Source organism: Amphiura filiformis, chromosome 20 (assembly GCF_039555335.1).
Source record: "Amphiura filiformis chromosome 20, Afil_fr2py, whole genome shotgun sequence".
NCBI lineage: Eukaryota > Metazoa > Echinodermata > Ophiuroidea > Amphilepidida > Amphiuridae > Amphiura > Amphiura filiformis.
The window spans coordinates 4,192,984-4,215,318 of record NC_092647.1 but is presented as its reverse complement, the minus strand read 5'-3'; the positions used below and the strand labels follow the sequence as shown (position 1 = coordinate 4,215,318).

Below are 22,335 nucleotides of genomic sequence, written 5' to 3'. Positions count from 1 at the left end.
GTGGATAACATCCAAAAAACTAGCATTGCCCACTCGGTTGTATCGATACTTGGGCTCCCTGGACTGTAGTGACGTCAAGAAATTATCGAAAATGGCCGCCCCTCCCCCATACCCGGAAATTTAAAGATATTTTAATTTAATTTCTTTATAACGGAGAGGTTTTATTTTTATTTTAAGGGGGTACTACACCCATTGCATTTTGTGAAGAAATGAGAAAAAGAAATTGGACAAAGTGGTATGCAAAATGAAGGGGCAAATCTTCTCGTTCAATTGGTGGCATCGGTATCAATGAAGTGTACATGCTTCTAATGGTAGGCCTATAAGCCAAAAGGTGGTACATCACTGATGTTTTAAATTCACTTCATTTTGGAAAGCTTACTATCAACGGATTTCGTTAGAATTTTGGATATGTGTTGCTAACACATTAGGGAAATATTGTTGATATTTTATGACTTCATGAACTTGTTGCTCCACAACTATCAAAAAACGAACCGGTTAAAATGCTTCTATTTCAATGTTGAGCTATATTTTGTATTTTGAACTTGCAACATTACTTCACTGAAACTTAATTAAGCCATAGGTAACAGGTTACCACAACCACACTACAGCAATGTTGTAAAACTTACGGTGCAAAAACTTCACGGATTCCCGGTTATCCAATGAACACACTGATTCTTTGTATATAGCAAATGTAAAACATTTGACCCCAGGGGGCCAATCAATCTTTCTGAGTGCTTACCACTTTTAAGAGCCATATATATTAAAGCTCCACCCACTTTCAAAACTGATAGATAGTAGTTCTGATGAACACTTGCTGGTATTTAGGTTCAGTAAATACCATCTTAAACCTCAATGAGTTTGATAATATCAGAATAATGTTGCTCAAATTCAGAAATTTTACCCGCACAAAAATCCAATTCAGTCTCCTTAAAACCGCCATTGCAGGCTAATTCACTACATTATGAGCGCCATAATAAGTTACAATAACTAATGGAAAGCACATTTTCTGTCAACAAAATATTTTACACCATCTCCCAACACACCCCAATTAATAATTAACCCGTGCGGTTAATGCAGACCCCTTCCAGACCAGTCTTGGAATTTTGCGAAAAAATATTCCATACTAAATGTCAAGTCTGAAAATTAATGCTGATTTTCATTGTCCAACAAGTATACAAATATATAAGCCTTCATAATTTCGGCTTTTTTTGCCAATTTTGAAATTTGTGCCAGGTTTTTATCCGAATAAAAGCATCTTAGAATCGATACACAATGAATGCATTGTCCGATTTTAGTTGTGTGTTTTTTTTTTCTTTTTTTGTTTTTTTTAGTTTTGAAACATTAAATATTTGTTTCTGCTGCGCTTTTCTTTTCTTTCTTTTTTTTCTTTGAAGTGGTGCATATTATCATGTCGATATGCCTGGTTTAGCGCAGCCAACCGTAGTGTTGTCATGGTAATTGCAATGTCACGGTGGAAGGTAAATACATGATAACAATAGTTCTTTCTAGAGTCTATGGTTAGGCCTACATGGTGAAGCAAAGGAAAATAATAAATTGTAATAAGTAAAGTAAAACGTTGTGATCATTATGCCTAGTCTTTCAGTAGCCTGAATCCTTCTGGCCTCTAATGGCGGCGCCATTTTTACCCACAATCCTTCACGTTGCCTTATTCGAGCACAGTGGAACAGCCGTGCGTAAGTATTCGAGGACTGGAGGATCGACTCTACAGCACAGTGGAGCGCCCGTGCGTGAGTACTCGATGACTGGAGGATCGAGTCTAGTCTTTCAGTACACTACTAGCAATCGATGAAACCATGGCTGACGCATGTCTTTCAAAGAAGGAAATATTAATGTTTCTTATTGGAGCTTCCATCGGAGCTTTATTTTTACTATTGTTTATCGGCGAAAGTCCTATGAGCCAAAGCGTGCCTTCGATTTCCACAAGCCGTGTACCAAAGCCCCAAATTGTAAGGTTAGTTTTACAAATTTTATTATCGAATCCAAACAAAACAAAAACAACGTAAATATAACTTAAAGGAGTATTTCGTGATCCTAGCATCCTCTTTTTATGACATTTTTCAGTACATATCCACGAAAAAAGCATATTCCCAAAATTTCAGTTGATTCCGATATTGCGTTTGCGAGTTATGCATGATTATGTGTATTGCACTGCTCCATAGACAATACGTTGTAATTTCGTTCTGGTGCACCAGAACGAAATTCAAATTTCACGATATCTTTGCTAAACGAATTAATCTGCAAGAAATATTTTGTACATAAACATTATGTAGCCAGAGGTTTCCAGTGATATAAAAATCTCAACTTTTTTGAGAAAAGTGTGGGATGCGGCTGTGGATCACGAAATGCCCTTTTAATAGAGACATTGCGATTTCCAAACGTGGACATCGGACGTTCCAAACGTGGACATCGGACGTACGTTGATCTATTCAAAATCACTCTTCTGTATCGAAGCGAGGTCACGTATTTAGCTATTTTGAAGATATTCCACGTAGATACATAGTTGAAAATGCACAAAATTTGTCCATTTCACAATATGTTAACGGTTCATTGATTTCTGAAAGAGTAAAAATCGCAGTTTAACAAATAACGGTTCAAATGCAAGCCAATATTGGGGGCTAATTGTTGTATCACTATGAAAGGCCTGACACCAATATAAACATTTGTTTCGGTGACCCAAGTTCATGGTCATTTCCGCCCACGCATTTTTTTACAGATGGCCTGGAATTTCATATTTGGGTTTCAGCGATTGCCCGAAAAAAGGTGGTATGTTTTTGAAAAGCGTTTCCGCTTGGAATGTATATAGATAGTAAATCTTATACTAATCACGGCGTGTCCGTCCGTCCGTCCGTCCGTCCCTCTGTCCGCGCGCTATCGCGTGCGCGCGTGCTCGTGGTGCGCATCGCGAGCATCCGAGCGGTGCGCTATCGCGTAGTAAAGCTGGAGCGTGACCTCGGTGACCAAAATCTAGAGGCCCTTTGGCAAACATTCATAGCAGGTGATTTAGATAAAAAAATATGTTTCATGTTAGGTACCCCCGTAAGTTGGGAAGAAGGTGGTAATTGTTTCGATATATTTTGCAAATCCTTTTTAAAACGTGCGTGGACATATGTGACCCCTCGGCACAACTGAGCCCGGATGTCGCCAGTGCCACTATTGAGATATGCTCCATTGAACTAACCAATAAACAATAGGAAACAAAGGATTTATTGACTGTTTTATTGATTTTTCACTACTTAAATGTCAAGTACTATATACATGATATATATCATTTTAAAGCTAATTTTAAGCAGAATATTTTGGTTGAATATCTCAAAAATGATGATTGGCGACATCCGGGCTCAGTTGTGCCGAGGAGTCACATATAGATCATCGATTATTAAGGAAATATAAAATTAACTGATAAAGTGATGCTAGTGAAATTTGTTCAAATGTTCTTTATAATTAATTTGTTTAAATGTTCTTTATAATTAATTTGTTTAATTGTAAACCTCTCTTGTACATATATAATATGATTGTAAATATAGTTTAAAATTCAAAATAATTCCAAATCTGCTTCACTATAGGTCTAATACAAATAATGATGCTGGTAAAATCTGTAGGCCTATCAAATGTACTTTGTAACTTGATTTGATTTGATTTAATTCAGCTGTGTACATATGATTGTAAATAGTTATGATTGTAATTATTGTAATATAGGCCCAAATAAGTTTGATTTCGTGTGCATGTGTGTGACCCAGTGGGCACACGGGTCAGTTTCTGACGTTGTATCGACGTTGATACAACGTCGAAATCCTAACCTGTGCCCACTGGGTGAGGGTATGTATGTGTGATATGGGTGTGGGAGAGTAAAGGTGAGAGGGATGAGAGCGTGGGGGTGTGCGTGATTTGATTTGATTTACCTTTGTACATATGATTGTAAATAATTTTGATTGTAATTATTGTAATATAGACCTATTATATACATAAGTTTGATCTTGTGTACATGTGTGTGAGGGTATATTATGTGTGATATGTATGGGGTGAGTAAGGGTGAGAGGGATGAGAGCGTGGGGGTGTGCGTGAGTGGGTTGTGTATCTTTTATACATTGTACATTATTTAATATTTATATTGATTGCTATGAGTTATTGTTGTTGTTGTTTGAAATGTATTTTTTGTCTTTTATATGAACGCACCGCCAATTTAAGCGTGTGCCGCTGATTCAAAAGCGTCTGTTCAAATAAATAAATAAATAAATAAATAAAGTACCAACGGGTGCGGTGCGAGCATCAGAAAGCATTACAGTGTGGCTAATCGTGCAGGTGCATCTGATCGGATCAATAGGCCTATTTTCAACACACACGTGCAGAGGCCTATTACTCAGAACATGACTATTTCCGGGGTATTTTGGGGGGCTCATATGTGGTAGTAGGACAAGGCTTGGAAGAGGCAAACGATGGGTTTCCAGATTACGGCCAAGTAAGCGTCACAGCTACAAAACTACTAAGTTGATTATTGTGTCAAATTGAGTCTTGATCATTGAGAGACGTATATCATAGTTAATTTCAAAGGTCAGGGCAGGTAGGCCTATGGGTAACGGGTGTTGCGTAACGGTCCTATCACGAGAACCACCCAACCCGAGAATCGCGATATCTAGTTATTACTATTACTCTTCGCGATTTTAATTTATGCACTCTTTAGCCGGTAATTTTCAATGCATTTTACATATTAGAAATACCGATAAATACCGATATTTTTAACAGTATCTTTTTTGTTAACCAAAATACCATCCAAATTAGTTCCCAAGACTTTGATGAAATGTGATGAACAGATTTTAAACTAGAATCAAACGAACCAGCGTAGGCCCTCTCAAAATGTACTTTTTAATATATCGCGTTGTGATAAAATGACTGCTTTTTCCTTGTTTTTTATAACAAGGAAAAGCTTTACTTACCTCAAACTTCACACGTAGTGTTGTCTGAATGTGCGTTGCTGCTTGGTATTATTCCGATTATGCGATTCCCATGATTTAGGGCTATTTAGCCTACATCTGAGCAAATATTTGCCACACAATGATCGAATATATTCAAAAAATGGCGCTGCATTCGGTGTCACATTAACGACAAGGTTATGCTAAGATGTGTGAGACTTGCTGACACTATATTCACGGTTTTCCTATTAGCTATTCAAACCTATGATTGCGATTTCCCATTTTGGATTCCAACGTAGAATAAAACGCAGATGCTACGTTGAAATATGCTGATTATGCTGATTAAAGTCATTATGTATGGATGTAGTGATCTTTAATCTACCAAAATATATGTTTTTGAGCAACTATAATATTTGGGGAGCACAAAAAACCAATTAAGTTTAATCAGCATGTAGGTCAACATTTTAGTCAAAATCAAAAGCGGCCTGTTTGAATTAGGCAGAGACTCAGCTTACTGTTATTTTTTCAATCACTATGCCCTCTATCGACCTAGATTAGATTAGATCAAATATTATAGGCTTTATTCCAGCTGACTTGTTCTCCTTCGTGACGAATGAGCACAATCCGTTTTAACGTACGTAAAAACGTACGTGAAAACGTACGTGCCACGTGCTGCGTTTGGAACATCGCAATGTCTCTAATAAATCATAATACCTAATAAACACAAAAAAAATTAAACTTGGTATAAAAACGTGTTTTGGTTTTGGTCAATGCCGAAATCTGATCCCGAAATTCCGAGTAAAATCACTTGAGAATCTAACAAACAGAGGGAATACGGTGACTGTAAAGATCTGATATGAAAATCTACCGATTGTACACAAATTAATACAAATCCGAGTTTTATGCTTGGATATTATAGCCAGAGTATGCACAATGGGCAAGTGGACTACGGTCTACAAGTCTACAAGTTTGAGAATTATTAAGACATTTGATACATTTTACGCTCGTATATAACCCGACATTTCTGTACAATATTTTGTGTTTGCTGGGTTAGCCTACCACCGTTTGTTTTTCAAAGCTGAGCAGACAAAACGATGCATGATTTGCTCCATATACACAAAATTATAATTTTAATTCTGTGGACATTATATCATCATCGTAAAAAGTGTGGTCACCAGGAGTCCAAAATTTATCTTTTAACAAATAAAAATCAATATTTTCGTATTACTGTACTTTACAACTTTTTTACCACTCCCATTGTGGCCTGTACACCATCCGCGATAATGAAAACGCGTAAAAAGGGTAGTTTTTCGTGGGTAAGCACGATACGCGCGTAACGCGTTTAGGGTGTCAAAAACATGAAATATTGGGAAAAAAAGGGTAGCGAAATTGCAATTGTTAATACGCGGAAATACAATTTAGGATATGAAATTTAATGCGAGGAATAAAATCCCTGTTTAGGGTGTGAAAACACCTGTTTAGGGTATTGTTTTAGCCAAGGATTAAATCCATGTTTATGGTGCTTTTCAAAAGTTGAGGATGGTGTACAGGCCACAATGGGAGTGACCCCTCCCCCGGGGATCCCCAGGGGTGAGACCCCCACCCAATTGGGTCAGACACCTGGTAGCAGGAAAACAGAAAACAGAAATGACCCGAAATTACCACATGCATGGAAATATCAGAAAAGACAGAACAATTTAGAGTTATTAATTAGAGAGTTTACAGGAAGGTGTAGAGTTAATGTTGGCGTTAATGTTTGTTGGTTTGTCGTAAGCATGGTAAGGGTGATGAATGGAAATTTCCACTTTTTATTTTTCACTACATTTTGAATTATGAAGGGGGTTGTTGGAATGTATTATGAAGCTAAATTGGAGGAATTAGCCAAAGAAGAAAGAGCGAGGCACCGGATTTGGATTCCCAAGGGAAGGGATAATGAACGCCTAAAGGGAATGACTATCACGAAATGAACCAGATGAAACAGAAATAAGTTTAAGAGATTTATTTTGAATTTACATCAGATAAACTGATCAAAATAACATAATGTATGTGTTAATAAGTGTTACCAAAGACACATTGCAGCATAATAAGTGATTCACGTGCAAGACATGATGAAAATATATTCGCCATCATGTTGACCACTTAACTAAACATCATGGCCAAAATCACCTTTTACCCGAACTCACACGAATGCACAACACAAATACACTGTTTGATTAAGCTAACATAATCTAAGTCTTTAATTGAAAACAAAGTATGCTTGGTACATAACAACAATATACACTAAAATCACACAATCAGTTTTACTCTATCGGTACTTAACCAGCGGTCTTCTTGTTGGTGATTCTAGAGTTCTTGCAATGTTCTGGACGACTGATGTAATATATCCTTATTCACTTGTCCTGCGAAAATCAGCGACGTCCATAGTACACTTGCATTTATAAATCCTTGCGTATACAATCCTCATACGAAAATGATCTCCTTTGCGCTGCTATCTCCACAAATATATCTCCTTGCGCTGCTTTCTCCACAAATATATCTCCTTGCGCTGCTTTTTCCAAAAATGGTGTTTCTTTCACCAATCACTCTTTTCCCAGGGAACAGGTTTCTTTAACACAGCTCCGCTGTTTTTGACAGATGCGTGGCCTTCACAAACCCAGCAAACTCCAGCAATTTGACAGAAGAACTTTTAATCCTTTGATGAGGAAGAGCACTTTTGTGTGCTCGCTGTCTTCTTCGTTGCTGTATTAAAATTAGCTCAATTATTGGCTATATAAACTGGTTAAAATGTACTTCTTTTTTGAAGCACGAAGACCATCACACACATGTGGAGTTTCTCAATCTCCCACGGCATTCTGTAAAGTCCCAACAAAAGCCTCCAGCTTTTTATATCAGTACTCATGCAAAAACCCATCATCTATTAATAAACCATTACTTCAATCACATTTTCACAACATTGCTGCAATCTTGGGATTTCCCAATATTAATTATACACATTCACCTTTCACATTACATCACTTCCTGGGGGTTTCTGACTATGGTGCAATATACCGAACTGGGGATTTCCAGGTTCCAAATATAGATCTTGCTATGTTTACATTAATTTGGGGGGATACCAAAATGACTTTCCACACCATTGTCTTGCACGTACAAGGGGGTTTCCCATCTCATGAAATACTTTCAGCTTGTAAACAAAGTTAAATAATTAAATCAAATCAAATTACTCAGGGCACATCACAATCAGGAGATGAGCCTGGTTACGTCCGTACCGGTTGCAGAGTCAGTGACGTATTTATCAAAGCACAAGCCCGGGATCACAAGTAATACATCGCTCCACGGCTTTCAGTTGACACAGGGACAAAATCCCATTCATTTGATGAACGGGTATCTAAGGCACAATGATCAATATTCAATTATGCAAATGAGTTATCGTCACAACAAATGTCAGAAGTGCAATATCTATCTAGAATCAGTTGATGTTAACCCAATTTGTACATAGGGTTTGAATACCACCCATGCATCCCTGTATAGAGTCAATAGAAAAATTTTAAAAAATCTTAACTCACAATTTTAATTCAGGCTATGCTCAAAAAAATCTTAACTCACAATCTTAATTCAGGCTATGCTCAAAAAGACTGTATCCTAATTATTAAACCTGAAATGAACAACAAATACATTTCAACTGTGTCTGCAAAAAAAATCAGATTTTTGATAAATTTGTTTAAAAAAATAAACCACCCTGTTTGCGTAGGTTATTCAGTTGGTGTTTGAAAACCATGACAGCATTACATTTCCTGTTGATATTATTGATTATATTGAATATTCTATGTTCCTGGTGTTCTTTTGTTGTTGAACTAACGAAAAGTGTTGAGTATGAGCTTTTATAGGTTATCCATTTACTCATGTGTGACTTCTATAAACAAAATACGCTGGTTCCCGTAGTATTCCTCATTCCTCATAAATTCCCGACCTCGGAGTTACCTGCATGACTTTGGCGGGTTATTTTGAAACAGTCATGGTTGCACATGCAGGTACTTCTTTTGGAAGTTCTAAACAGAATAGAACAGATAGAACACGATAAACCTCTATTTGAAGCAGGGGCTATATTAACGTGCCTCCTGGCACGTTCGTGCAGTACGAATAGAAATCCGTGCAGTGAGAATAAAAAATCCGTGCTTAAAATAGTTCTATACTAGTTTCAGCCCGAAAAATTACTAAGAAATTAATGAGAAGTTCCTCCTCAAAGTAAGTCTGATCTAGTCGGGAAATCCTATATTGTATAGTTTGTGGCGATCAGTCCCAAAATGGCCAAAAAATACCCGTTTTTAACCCCAAAAGTCCCGTTTGCGAGCGAAAATCTTTTAAGCCTTCTTGGTCAAAAAGGTCCAAATTTTGGGGAAAAAAAGTCCACTTTTTCAAAATCCGTCCCAGTCCAAAAAGGTCAAATTTTTTCAAAATCCGTCAAGCACACAATGCGAAATAAGGACACCAGATCTTAAACTGGCTTTAACTTAAAGCATTAAAAAGCTGTAAAATATGTCATAAAAACAGAACGGCAAGTGCTAATTATCATGTGTTTTAAATCCTAAAAGTTCAATCTGGTTATAAAATAAAGATGGATTCTTTGCACTTTGCACCCTGTAAATTGCTTGTAGAAAATAAGCACCCTGTTTATGTAATAGACTGAACATTGAGCACTATAGACATTTAGTTCATGAAGAGTGTGTTTAATCTTTTGTAATGAATTTGTATGCAACTTTTGTATGCAATTTGCCGACAACTTATGCACCTTTGCATTACTTGAGTTGCAGAAATCTTATCACATTCACATTGTGAGAACTTTACGCTACTGTGCGACAAGTTTAATAAAAGATGGTAGGAACACGTGTGCATTTCATTCAACATTTAATAAAGAGGTTCTGTGTACTTTTATGGAGTTTTCAAAAATGACAATTCAATTCAATGGAATGACATTTTCAATGAAACCTATTACCTTTCTAAGTAAATCAAAAGGATTTTTATATTATTATTATATTTTACAGATATACATTTGTGCAATTTTAGGCACCTGTGCGCATATATTATTCATTTTTGCAGAGATTGTATTCGTTTTTGCATATCAATACCATCAATACCATAAACTTAATAACGTTTATGATCCTAGTGTGTACTTTCATGGAGCTGTAGGTAATTATAAATGAAATGAATTAGTGAAATACATTAGTGAACCAGACATGAATCAATTTTCAAATTTAAGTGCATATCATTAGATTGATAAACTTAACTTCGGGGATTGTTAATGTCAAAAATGTCATTTTTTAATATAATTTGTCATAAAATTTGTATTAAATCGCAAATTTCAAAAATTCAAAATTATTTAATATCATCGCTATTCCTCGTATTCAGAATGCAATTTGGTATGTCTGAGTGATGTGCTCTCTGCTCTCAGCCCTTAACGTCAAAAATGAGTCAGTAAAATGCGTGATTGTAACGCGTGATTGGTAAAAGTTTACAGAACTTGAGGGGAGCCAACGCCTCTGCCAGCAACCCCTTCCCCTCAAGCTTGTCTCCACTAGCCGATCTTTTAGATTTTACTTTTGCTAACGTGTAGTGACTTTTTTTCTTCTAAAATAGCCCCTGATTTGAAGTGTACATATTGGTAACGATTTTATTTCTTAGGTGAAAACTTAGGTAAGTTTTATCTTCGACAATGAGCTATTCTAGTTGAAATCCATACACCCCCTATGTAAGGCATAATCTTAATCTCGTAGCCAAGGCGGGAGGTAAAGGAGGGACGTCTCGCCCTCTATTGCCCCCTTGTGGGATGCTGGCAGCCCTTATTAAATGTAAACGTTTTAGCCATGTTTGTACTTTTTAGGCCATTTGTGACCATTTTCGTCAAAGTTTATAGCCCTTAAAAATTGTCTTGTCCTCCCGCCCCCTTGCCTATCCTCTGAAAAAGTGCTCTGTGTAGATCAAGGATCGGGAATTTTGAGTTTACGCTTCGGGTTAATCAATTCTCAATCTCACCTTTGACCTTTTATGATATATTCTTCCATTTCAGGCAGGAAACAATCGATGAGAAACCGAAGCAGCGGAAAATTCTCCTCGACTGTGGTGCTAATGTCGCTTCTACCGTGGAATTGTTTAGGAATACGTACCCTGGGGGACGAGATTTTATAATTCACTCTTTTGAAATTGATGAGCGTCTTGCGCCATATTTCAGTCCATATGAAAAACACGTGTTACATTGTCCAGAAGGAGTTGCTGGCAAAGACGGTAGGTATACTGAAAGCTACTGCATTATTTCCTCTTTTGCCCGCGAGTGTTATAAATGCTATGTTTTAGCGCGAATATGCAGCTTTTCAATACTTTTTGTTTTATACAATTTGGTATTGTCATTGGTCAGATATGTCATCTTATACCCTCTAACTCTAAATGTAAACAGGGTAAGAAAAGAATGGAATGAATGAATGAATGAATGAATGAATTAATGAATTAATGAATTAATTAATTAATTAATTAATGAATGAATGATGGCCCACAAACATGACGAGGGCTAAATGTCACTCCAGATGGATTTCAACAGCTATTATCGAGGCCCTGCATGGTTTTATCGATTGGCTTCAAACAGAGGATTTGAACCGGTGTCCTTCACCGTAATCATGGCGCAGTGTTGTCCATGTTGTCATCAACCTATTTGCCCCCTATTTGATCGTAGTGCATCTGTTATGTTTGTGAGATGAACTGTCGCGGTAGATTGCAATCATGCTTTTGTTGAATGCATTTGAGTAGTCCGCCATATTTACGGGATGATACGTCATATGCAGAACCTCTATATTAAAGAGTGTTGACTACTTTTATTCATATTGTTCAAAATATAATCTTCAACATCAAACATGTCAAATAGTGCATGGCACTATGGGTTTGGGGTTTTATTTTCCTACATTAGTGGGACCAATGTTTTTTTGGCATACAAATTTAATTGTTTCCATTTTTATCTATGTCTGCTGTTGTTCCCACGAGGGGTCGAAGGTCACAGTGGGGTCAAAACACAAAAATAGTCTCATCATACTGTACGATATCTCAAATTGTTCCACTCATCACAGGGGAAAAAGGTCAACTGTCATATTTGTCTACGGTGCTTAGTTCAGGAGTTAAAAGGTCGAATAGGTCAAATGTCAACAATTTCATGTCAACACAGAGGTCAAAATTTAAAAATGGTCCGATTTCATCGAAAGTGGTCTTAAATTACCCCCCTTAACATAAAAAATCTCAAACATATTGTGATATTGTGATGTTTTTTGTAGCGTAAGTCTTTTGTAGTTTAAGTTTACTGTAATGCGCCTTGATATTTGATGATAAGGCGCAATATAAATTCGTATATGTATGTATGTATGTATGTGCCCTGAGTAATTTAATTTGATGATTTATCTTTGTTTACAATTAAAATCTATTTCATGAGACATATTAGGGATTCCCCTTTCTTGCATCAACTTGATCAAAAACAAATTGAATGAATCATTTCTAATTTTGGATCATATGGGAATTCCCCTGAGAAACGCCATTTGCACTCTCCGTTTTGCTTCCTTCCTGACAATATTTCTAACAATGTTACCGGAAAAGGTGCAGGTGCTATGTATATACATGATAACAAAAAAATGGTTTATACAGTGCGAACGTGTAAAAAATAAAAGCTGTGTATAAATTACATAACAAGTAAAGGATAAATCATTAAATTTAGTTGTTTTTTAATGAAATATTTGGCAAATTAGGAAAGCAGCATTATTGACAGAGTTCAATCCACATTCAAATGTTACCACATCTGTATGCTAGTTGGATTCTTTGCATCATTTCCTTTCTGTAAATGTGTTACTGACACGAGAATTTTTTTGGGAGACATGAGAGCAGATCAGACATATCGAATTGCATTCTGAATACGAAGAATGTCTTTCTGATATCTAATAATTTTTATTTTTTGAAATTCGCGATATAATGCCAATTTTATGGCAAATTATTACAAATTTGTCTTTAGTACACGGCTTTCGTTAATCACTAGCAGGCTATATTAGCACAACTATGACACTGTGGTCCAGGGCTGTCAACTCTCACGCATTGGCCGTGAGTCTCACGCATAGGGTCACTTTCGCACGGTCTCACGCCAAGGTGGTATAATCTCACGCCTAGATAGTAAATCTCACACAAAAAGCTGGAAAATGAGTAAAATCTCACGCATCGTTATGAATAATTTGTTGCTCCTACCCCCCACCCCCCCACCTCCACTTTTCACATTCTCAAGCGCCGTGGCTCGAATAATCATAGTACAAAATGAACATTGGAGTCGACAAATCCCGGTACGCCTCTGTCTCACGCCAAGCAATTCCAAAAAGTTGACAGCCCTGCTGTGGTCCGTATACCTTCTTCCAGTCAGTAAGGTAAAGTTGTAGGAATCTGCTATGCTAGTTGGATTCTTTACATCGTTTCGTTTCTGAAAATGTATATTTTTATACACTTCTCATCATTATATTTAGGGATACAATAAAAAATGGCACGAGAAAAATATTTTATTTGTGAGACATGAGAGCAGATCAGACATATCGAATTGCATTCTGAATACGAGGAATGTGCCTCTAATATCAAATAATTTATATTTTTTGAAATTCGCGATATAGTACAAATGTTATGGCATATTATTAAAAATTGATATTTTCCAGTCCTCGAAGTAAAATTTATAGATCTAAATGATATTTACTTAAAGTGTATGCGGCTGGAAGGAAAAAACGGCGATCATTTTAAAATTTTGACCTTTCGTATTTATACAGATATACATTTCCCCCAAAAAGACCTAACAAATGTAGGTCTTTTGGGAAACAATGAGTACTCTTCCACACGAAATGTCACAATTTTCAAATGATCGTCGGCTTTTCTTCTCAGCTACATACTCTTTAAGTAAATATATAAATTTTACTTCGAGGACTGAAAAATTTAAAAAAATATCAATTTTGAATAATTTGCCATAAAATTTGTGTTATGTCGCCAATTGCAAAAAATCAAAATTATTTGATATCATCAGGACATTCCTCTTATTCAGAATGTAATTCGATATGTCTGATGCGCTCTCATGTCCCACAAAAATACTGTGCAAATAGTAATATTTTTGAATTTATCTTTCTCTCTCCGCAGGCAACATGACTGCTTTTGTGGAATCAGCATGGTCACCAACCCGTGGTTTAAACAATGGAAAGGACATGCAATGGGGTGGTGGCTCCTTGTTTGCATTCGATGCGGAAAAGAAAGATACGAACACAGGTACATTGAAATTTCAAATAAATAAATAATTATATCGTCAAGCTACTACGATTATTGCCAAAGTATTTTTTTGTAATTTTGAGAACAAGTACAAAATAAGCTTTAAGCATATTTAGATATATTTATTCTTTGCACAAGAACTAATGACATGAATGATAATGCTACAAATTAAACGAAATAATCCGAAATATTAGCGTGATTACGTAAATGGTGCGTGCTTGAACCACATTTTGTACTTTGTTCTCAAAATTACAAAAAATTACTTTGGCAATTATCGTGGTAGTGACGATATGGTAGCATCAACTATATGTAGTATGTGGAGAACATACATTTTATTTGCATTTGCAAACAAAGAAGGATACCCTAATCATCCCAATGGGCCCCTAAAATCTTTCCTTTCGGGCCCATTATGGCATCCGTTCTTTTCTGTTTTATGGGCGAACATCGATCAGGGCAATAAGAAACCTTTTCATTAAGGTCTTTTCTTTTCTTTTACCGGCCCCGTATTCGAGATCTCTTTTCTTTTGTATACAAATAAGCAACGTTACGTATTTAAGGTATTAAGGGGCGGTATCAAAGCTCGGCATCAAAGCCCGGACCACCGGTTGACCGGCGGTTGAATGCAGTTGAACAGCGTTCAATTGTTTAAATCAATATAAACCGGACAGAGCCAGCGGGTAACTGTCGGTTGAATGTATTTTTCATCTCAGGTGGCATGAGGAAACTGGCCGTTAGACCCACTATTCCTACCATTGATCTTTCAAGATGGATACGAGAAAACACAAACAAAGAGGATTACGTCATATTCAAATTAGATGTCGAGGGTGCAGAATTCGACATACTGAAGAAGATGATGGCAGAGGGAACATTCGACTGGGTTGATAAGTATGTAAACCTATTTTGACTTGGTTATTGGGCCTAATATATTTTCCTGACGTTTTTTCTGCTGCGACATACGTTGCATTCACCATGGACCACAATGGCCTCATCCAAATGGCATACTTCAATAACCTCAATTAAACAATCATAGTGCAAAACTTGACCTCAAGTTGCGGAGTATGTTTTTGTACCCAAATTTTCTAAGGTCGTTCAATGAATGTACAAATATATTGGGTTAAAGAAATGTGCCCTGATAGATGAACATGTTGTGGATCCTTGTGATTTTAGGCTCTCTGCAGCGAGTTTCGGTACTATACTGCACGTTTGGTTTCTCAATCGCGATTTTCCGCTCAACTTTGTCTGTAAATTGTACAGTTTTGTAAAAATTCAATGAAAATGTTTTAGTATTAGTATTTACAATGAAAATGTTTTAGTATTAGTATCATTATCATTATTTTGCCAATAGATACTACGGAGAGTTCCATGTTTGGCAGCCAGTATCTGGGTGGACACAGGAACAAAAAAAAGCCATGGTGAACAAGGATATCAAAAAAGCTGGTAAATCTATGGTTGGATGGGCCGCTGAAAACAGAGGATACAAGGACTTTGATCAGTTGCATCCAATAAAGGTACTCGATAATGTAATTACAGCCATGAATAACAGAGAAGAAAAAAGGGATGTGAATGTGTCTCCTCTTTTCTCCCTTCCTCCTCCATGTCCTCGCACACCGAGATCGCCCAGATAATAATTACATTACACAGCAGAGACACTGAAATGAATACCCGATACTCTGCCATGAAGATATCGGGGCGTTGACACTGTGCCTCGTTTTGTCGTTTATTTTGCCAAGAAAAGTAAAAGGATTCTGAACAGACCTATTTCAACAGCAGAGCTACATTTGAATTTGAAATCTATGCACCATAGGTTATCGGAGAATTGGCGGATAATTATCTTATTTTACAAAAATATCGGTAAAAACTATATTAGTTCATTATGTGTATTAATCAAATGATTGCCCCCCCCCTCAGTTCCGGAGCCACTGTCAATAATGTACGTTTTAATGGTTCTGAGCATCTCAAACTTATATTGCTCGAGTTAAAGTTGAGTCGAAAAAATACCGCATTCCACATTGAGACACGTCATATTTTGGCCATATTTAATACAATAACATAATAAACCATTTTCTTCTTTCTATCAGGTACCTAGTAACACTCCTGGGAGTACCGGAGCAAATTATTCAACGTGCGGCACTACCGCAAAAAAGCTTGCCATATCTATAGCAATTGGCATGAATTTAAAACGTGCGAGCAAAATTGTGTCAATTCTGGAAGCGTATAGAGTAAAAATGCCTGTTATGCTCTTTGTTTATGGAGATTTTGCCGAACTTTATCCAGATAAAGTCAAGGCTTGGGCGAATCGATTTGATATAGGAATGCGAGAAGATGGGCCGCATCCACCTGGGCATTTTGAATTGTACCGCGATCCATGGGTTCGTGAGGCACTAGTTAGTACTGAACTACGCCTACAAGAATTAGACATTCAACCAGCATTTTACTTATGTCATAATTCTACATCAAATATAGTGAAAGCAGCGTCAAGTCGAGGCCTACGGATTATAAAGCCGGCAGCTGATTTTCCACCAAGAGCAGGTATGAATTGATTAATATACTGCGCCAAAAAGTATCCAAAAAAGTACAATTGGAAAAATAATCACAATTCCAAATTTGGAATAAAGTTTTTTAATAGATGCACTATCTAATTCTGCACATTATGAGACCACATTGAACATGTTGAATCTAATTTGACCTCAAGAATTAAAGTTACAGGTAATTGAATAGGCGAAGGTCCAGTTTTAAAAGTGACAAACTGGCCTATATACAAAGCGCAAAAAGATTCCAAAAAGCGCACCAAAGAGACAACACAGTTTCTTCAATAAAGCTTTAATTAAAGCAGTTTTTATTTCAGTTTTTACTTCTCTGTATTTTTCATAACTTTCATTTTATTTGTCAGTTCTTTGGTTTCAGTTTTCTTTTGTTCCTTTTGTTTTAAATTAAAGGCACGCTTAAATTAGCCATTCGCCACTCTCAAATGATGTCTATATCCGTGGAGATTTGAAGAGGCTAGTTTGTCACTTTTAAATTGGACCGTCGTCTAATCAAATGCTTGTAACTTTGCTTCTTGAAGTCACATTGGATTCAACGGGTGTCATAATATGCCGGATGAGAGTGCATCTATTAAACAAATGAATTTACCCAAAAATGGTTTAGTTTATTAGGATTTTTCTTCCAAGTGTAAGGATACTTTTGGCGCAGTATACATGTATTAGGCGACAAAAACCCTATTTTACGGGCCTGACCCACTCAAATTTTGCGTTTTGGGAGAATTCTATATTTTTAACTATATTTTTAACATGTAAAATCATGTTTTGGGGACAAAGTGTATTGATTTTGACTGAAAAGTTTTGAAGGAAATATGTTTGCAAAAACAAAAATCATCAAATTTGTACTAAATTTTCGGTGATATTTTACATACTGCAGTTACTGTCCGTTTTCCTATACACAATACACATACCTCTCACAATTGACGCGTGACCTACAAGTAGTGTATGTTAGAAGTATAGGCAATTGCCTAGTTAACGTCACTGTGTGAAAAATAGCCGGCTAATATTTAAAGTATTCTCTGAAATTCTAGAAAATATATTTTTGTAACATGTCCTAAATTTTTAGCTAATTTAGGTGTTTGGAAATATTCGCACTTTGGTGTTTTAGTGTATGTTATAGGTAATAGAACATTGCCTAGTTAACGTCACTGTGTGAAAAATAACCGGCGAATATTTAAAGTATTCTCTGAAATTCTAGAAAATATAGTTTTGTAAATGTCCTAAATTTTTAGCTAATTTAGGTGTTTGCAAAATATTCGCACTTTTGTGTTTTAGGAAGGATATGTAAACGACAGATAACACCAGAAAATATGAAGAAATTATTTCCAAACCGAGTTAAGTCTGCAAACCATTATGCTTCTCATTTTCAAGAACGCTGGTTAACAATAAGCAGACTGTTGTCTCATTTCGTAAACAAAAGCCCTCCAGTATTGTTACTTTGCTTTCGCTTTATAATCGTTCACCCAACTGAAACTATAATACCAGCTCATTGCTCATTGCACAGGTAAAACAGAAACATGTGTAGTGTGGATTTAACCAGAGAAGATATGATTTAATCAGTTGAGCTGGGGTTTAAGTCCTGCAAAGGTCGTGGTGCATTCTACTGTAGACATGACTGCATCACTACTTTTGGCACAGATATTTTGGGCATCGTTTCTATATAACGTCCTAAAAAGGTGTACGAAAACATTAGGAACACGTTCAAATATGCAAAATTTCCTGCTCGCTACGCTCGCATTATATGATAAGACATATTAAGGTTATAAATTAGGGTTCCCCAAAATCTTAGTGTGTAAAGGGGGGGCAAAGATTTTTTGGCACGTCGAAAGAGTGGGCAAAAGTTTTTTGGCACGTCGAAAGAGTGGACAAAGTTTTTTTGGCACGTCGAAAGGGGGGGCAAGCGATTTTTGGCAGACCACTTTGAGAATTCACCACCCCGGTGTACACATAAATAATGCACAGCCCCTAAGTGTTTGGAGAACGGCGCAAGGAGTTAAAGCCATATTATAACATTTCTGTAAAAATAGATTAGTATTTATTTTCCATAAAATGTTAGCTTTTACTGTCAGATATGTCCCCTTTTTTTTGAGCCGACCAAGTGAGGTAAAGCATAGAAAATTGGAATTTACTACTAGCGCTCATGCATGTTACTCACGCGGTTGTGATACGGTACGACCCTCGGGTGTGTATGTGTATCCCGCACGCCGTGTATGTACTGTGCATACGTGTTCGACTAATATTTCCATCGTAATAATAAAACGCCGGTTCCATCGTTTTATTACAAAAACTAGAGCACCTTTTTGCAGAGTATCTTTATTGACTAAAGTACATTACAATGGTGTAAAAACCAGAATTTAAATGTTATAATATGGCTTTAAGTTAGGAGAAAGCAGCACCATTTTTGTGCGAAGATTTTATACGCAAGGATATATAAATGAAAGTGTACAATGGATAAGTGAATAAGGACAATTACATCAGCCGTCCAGAACATTACAAGAACTCTATGATCACCTACAATACTGTTGGTTAAGTACTGAGTACACTGTAAAAGTCATAGAACACTTGACACTAGTATTCTGTCTTTGTTTTTGATTAGTTATGAAAAGATGTCTGCATATCCATATTAAAATTTGCCTGAAATAATGTCTTCTTACCTAGCACTATCACAAAAAGCAAACATTGTTACATTAATATTTGATTTTGAAAAATAAGACATTTTCAAAATTATAATACATATGTAACACATTTTGAAAACTTGACACGTGTTCTTTATTTCCTTATGTCTTGCTTTGTTTCATTTGAACACTGGTGTTCTTGTAGTTTGAACACTGATGTTCTGAAATATTTTAGAACACTTATTACACATGTGTCATATGTTCAACTGTATCTTATGAACAGGTCTCATGTGTTCACACTAGGTTCTCTAAAATAAGTTGTACACGTGTCATGTGTTAAAAAACCGTTACATTAATGAACGCGTTCCATGTGTTCTGGCCAATTTACAGTGTAGTTAAAATATTATTGTGATTGTGTGATGATTTTATATGTGCATTTGTTGTCATAATTGCAATAATTTAATAGTGCGCTCTATATTAGATTTAGATAATCAACTGGTTATATTTAAAAGCGTTTTATGACATAGAGTAAAACAAAATGCCAAGTTGATTTGTTCAAAATATCAGATAAGACGGCAATGAATGACAATAATAACTTATATATATATATTGAGTTCATTGTGTGAAAATTTCGGGTTTTGTTTTGGGCCTCGGTATTTTTCCTCGGGAGCTACCGCTCCCTTGGAAAAATACCTCGGCACAAATCAAAACCTTCCGCTTTGACACAATGGCCTCAAAATAGATGGTGCGCAGTTATTATTGTCTAATCAGAAAATAAATTGGAGTTATTTAGAAGGGTATATATGTTTTCATTTAAAATACATTGTGTTTACTTAGCTACAGCTTGCTTGATGAAAGGATAGTTTACTGATATGCAACGGTATTATTTTTAAAAATGTTAATCAGAATGTACAAACGCATACAAACTCTGCAAATATGCTTTAAATACGGCATAGTAACAATATAAATGTGCTCTTTTATTTTATGACATAAAATGTGAAAAATATTGTAAGGAACACTTGAGGTTTTGACTTTTAAAATCTACATTTTGGTCAAAAAATGTGCTTGGATAAGTAGTTTTCAACAGATTTTCCACATTCACTCTGCTGTAGTAACATTGAATTGCATTATCTGTTGACCTAATGGGGAAAAGTGTGTTTAGGGGGAAGTGTTAGCTTTCGTTTGATATAAAAAAATTCTGATTAGATGAAGGGAACACTTGAGGTTTCGACAAAAACCAATCACAGAGGCATATTTTCCAGCTAGAAGCTCACACAGCTCTTACGATGCTATGCACTCAACCGTGTAATGTAATCAAAGACTGTGTAGAGACAATTCACTGCTTCTTTGGAAGCTCTTGAACGAAAATGTGTGCTCAGGTGTATCGAGGTGAAAACTGTGCATAGATGGTTTATAAGAGAATCGGTTTTTTTATACAAACATTTCCATATGTTTAACTAGTTCACTGGACTATAATAAAGTCACTGTTATTTTCTTCTTTCTTTTCAGGGACTACGTTACAGTTTGACAACTATTACAAATTCAGAGACGTTGAGCGTGTTCCAAAAGCGTTGCGTATACTAAATGACAGGTTAGAACATACAAATGGAGGTGTTCTGACATTGGACACGGATTTACCAGATACACGTATGAACATTGTATTCTTGTTGGATTTTTTAGTGGAAAAGTCTGGATATGATTTGCTGTCTGTATCGGATTGTGTGGCTTCGTTTGTGGCTTGAAATACCTGTAACTTTGTGGGTGGGGGAGATATGTAGGGAGAGATATATGGTGGTGGTAGGTGAGTGTATAGGTGGAAGCGGGTGATAGTCCAGGCCCTGTCCTACAGACCCGTATACATTTTTCAAAGAGGAAAGTTTGAAAGTTGATTCGAGTAGGGTATGCATAGGTCTTCCAAATTCTACTAGGTGGAAAATTCAAAACCCGGGCAAACTCTGTATATGGCCATTTTTCAAAATGGCCGCCAAAATGTACTTATGAACAAGGTAAAATGACAATAACTCTGAAACTACTTGACCTAGAGGGGTGATTGAGGTGTCTATCCCCACTAAATCAATGCTTTCTGATTGAATGAAGGGGGTTTCATGGATATCTGAGGTCCAGGACACCTGGAATCCAAGATGACCACCCGTAGCAACCATAATCATCATATTAGCCAGATGATTTGACAATAATTTGGAATCTGCCTGACGCAAGGGTCATTGAGGTGTCTATCCTAAAATCAAGGCTGGCTGAGTGAATGAAGGGGTTTCATGGATATCTGAGGTTCAGGACACCTGAAATCCAAGATGGCCACCCATAGCAACCATAAATCATCAAATTAGCCAGGATTTCAGGTGTCCTGGACCTCAGACATCCATGAAACCTCCTTCATTCACTCAGCCAGCCTTGATTTAGTGGGGATAGACACCTCAATCACCCTGGTAGGTCAGGCAGATTCCGAATTATTGTCATGTCATCTTTCCTCTTTGAAAAATGTATACGGGTCTGTAGGACAGGGCCAGGACTATGAGTGGCTGTAGGCGATCATTGTGTAAATTTGCAGTTGTTGACCCCACTATATGATGAACCATTGTGTTGAACAATGGCGTAACCCCCTCCCCTTGATTTGAAACTTTAGAAAATCCCATTGGAGAATTGCTGAAAACAACTTGTGCCTCAACCCACCCCCCCCCCCATCAGGCCCGCCCCCCCCCCCCCTCATCCATCATCATGGCCGGTGCCCCTCTCATGAGTCATGCCTATACTGTTAAACGTTAAGGTACAGGCATTGTTAGGGTCAAACTATTCAGCCTGTGATAAAAGTACAGTGGAAGATAAACCTAAAAATCTCTTAAAGAGAATGATCTCGTTATACTTGAATATAATGTAGACCCCCTGTTTTGATGCAAACCATATACCCAATGACCGCTTACACGCAATGAC

At 36.7% G+C, this 22,335-nt stretch overlaps 1 protein-coding gene across 1 annotated transcript; it reads left to right on the top strand.

Annotated features, from left to right (window-relative positions):
- Positions 1 to 1,803: 1,803 nt before the first annotated feature.
- LOC140141860 (uncharacterized) lies at positions 1,804 to 22,024 on the top strand. Its single transcript, XM_072163731.1, has 7 exons — positions 1,804 to 1,972; positions 10,990 to 11,204; positions 14,109 to 14,234; positions 14,945 to 15,119; positions 15,580 to 15,742; positions 16,313 to 16,763; positions 20,899 to 22,024. Exons 1-7 carry the CDS (start codon positions 1,815 to 1,817, stop codon positions 21,129 to 21,131), a joined length of 1,521 nt encoding a protein of 506 aa, XP_072019832.1. The 5' UTR covers positions 1,804 to 1,814; the 3' UTR covers positions 21,132 to 22,024.
- The last annotated feature ends 311 nt before the right edge of the window (positions 22,025 to 22,335 follow it).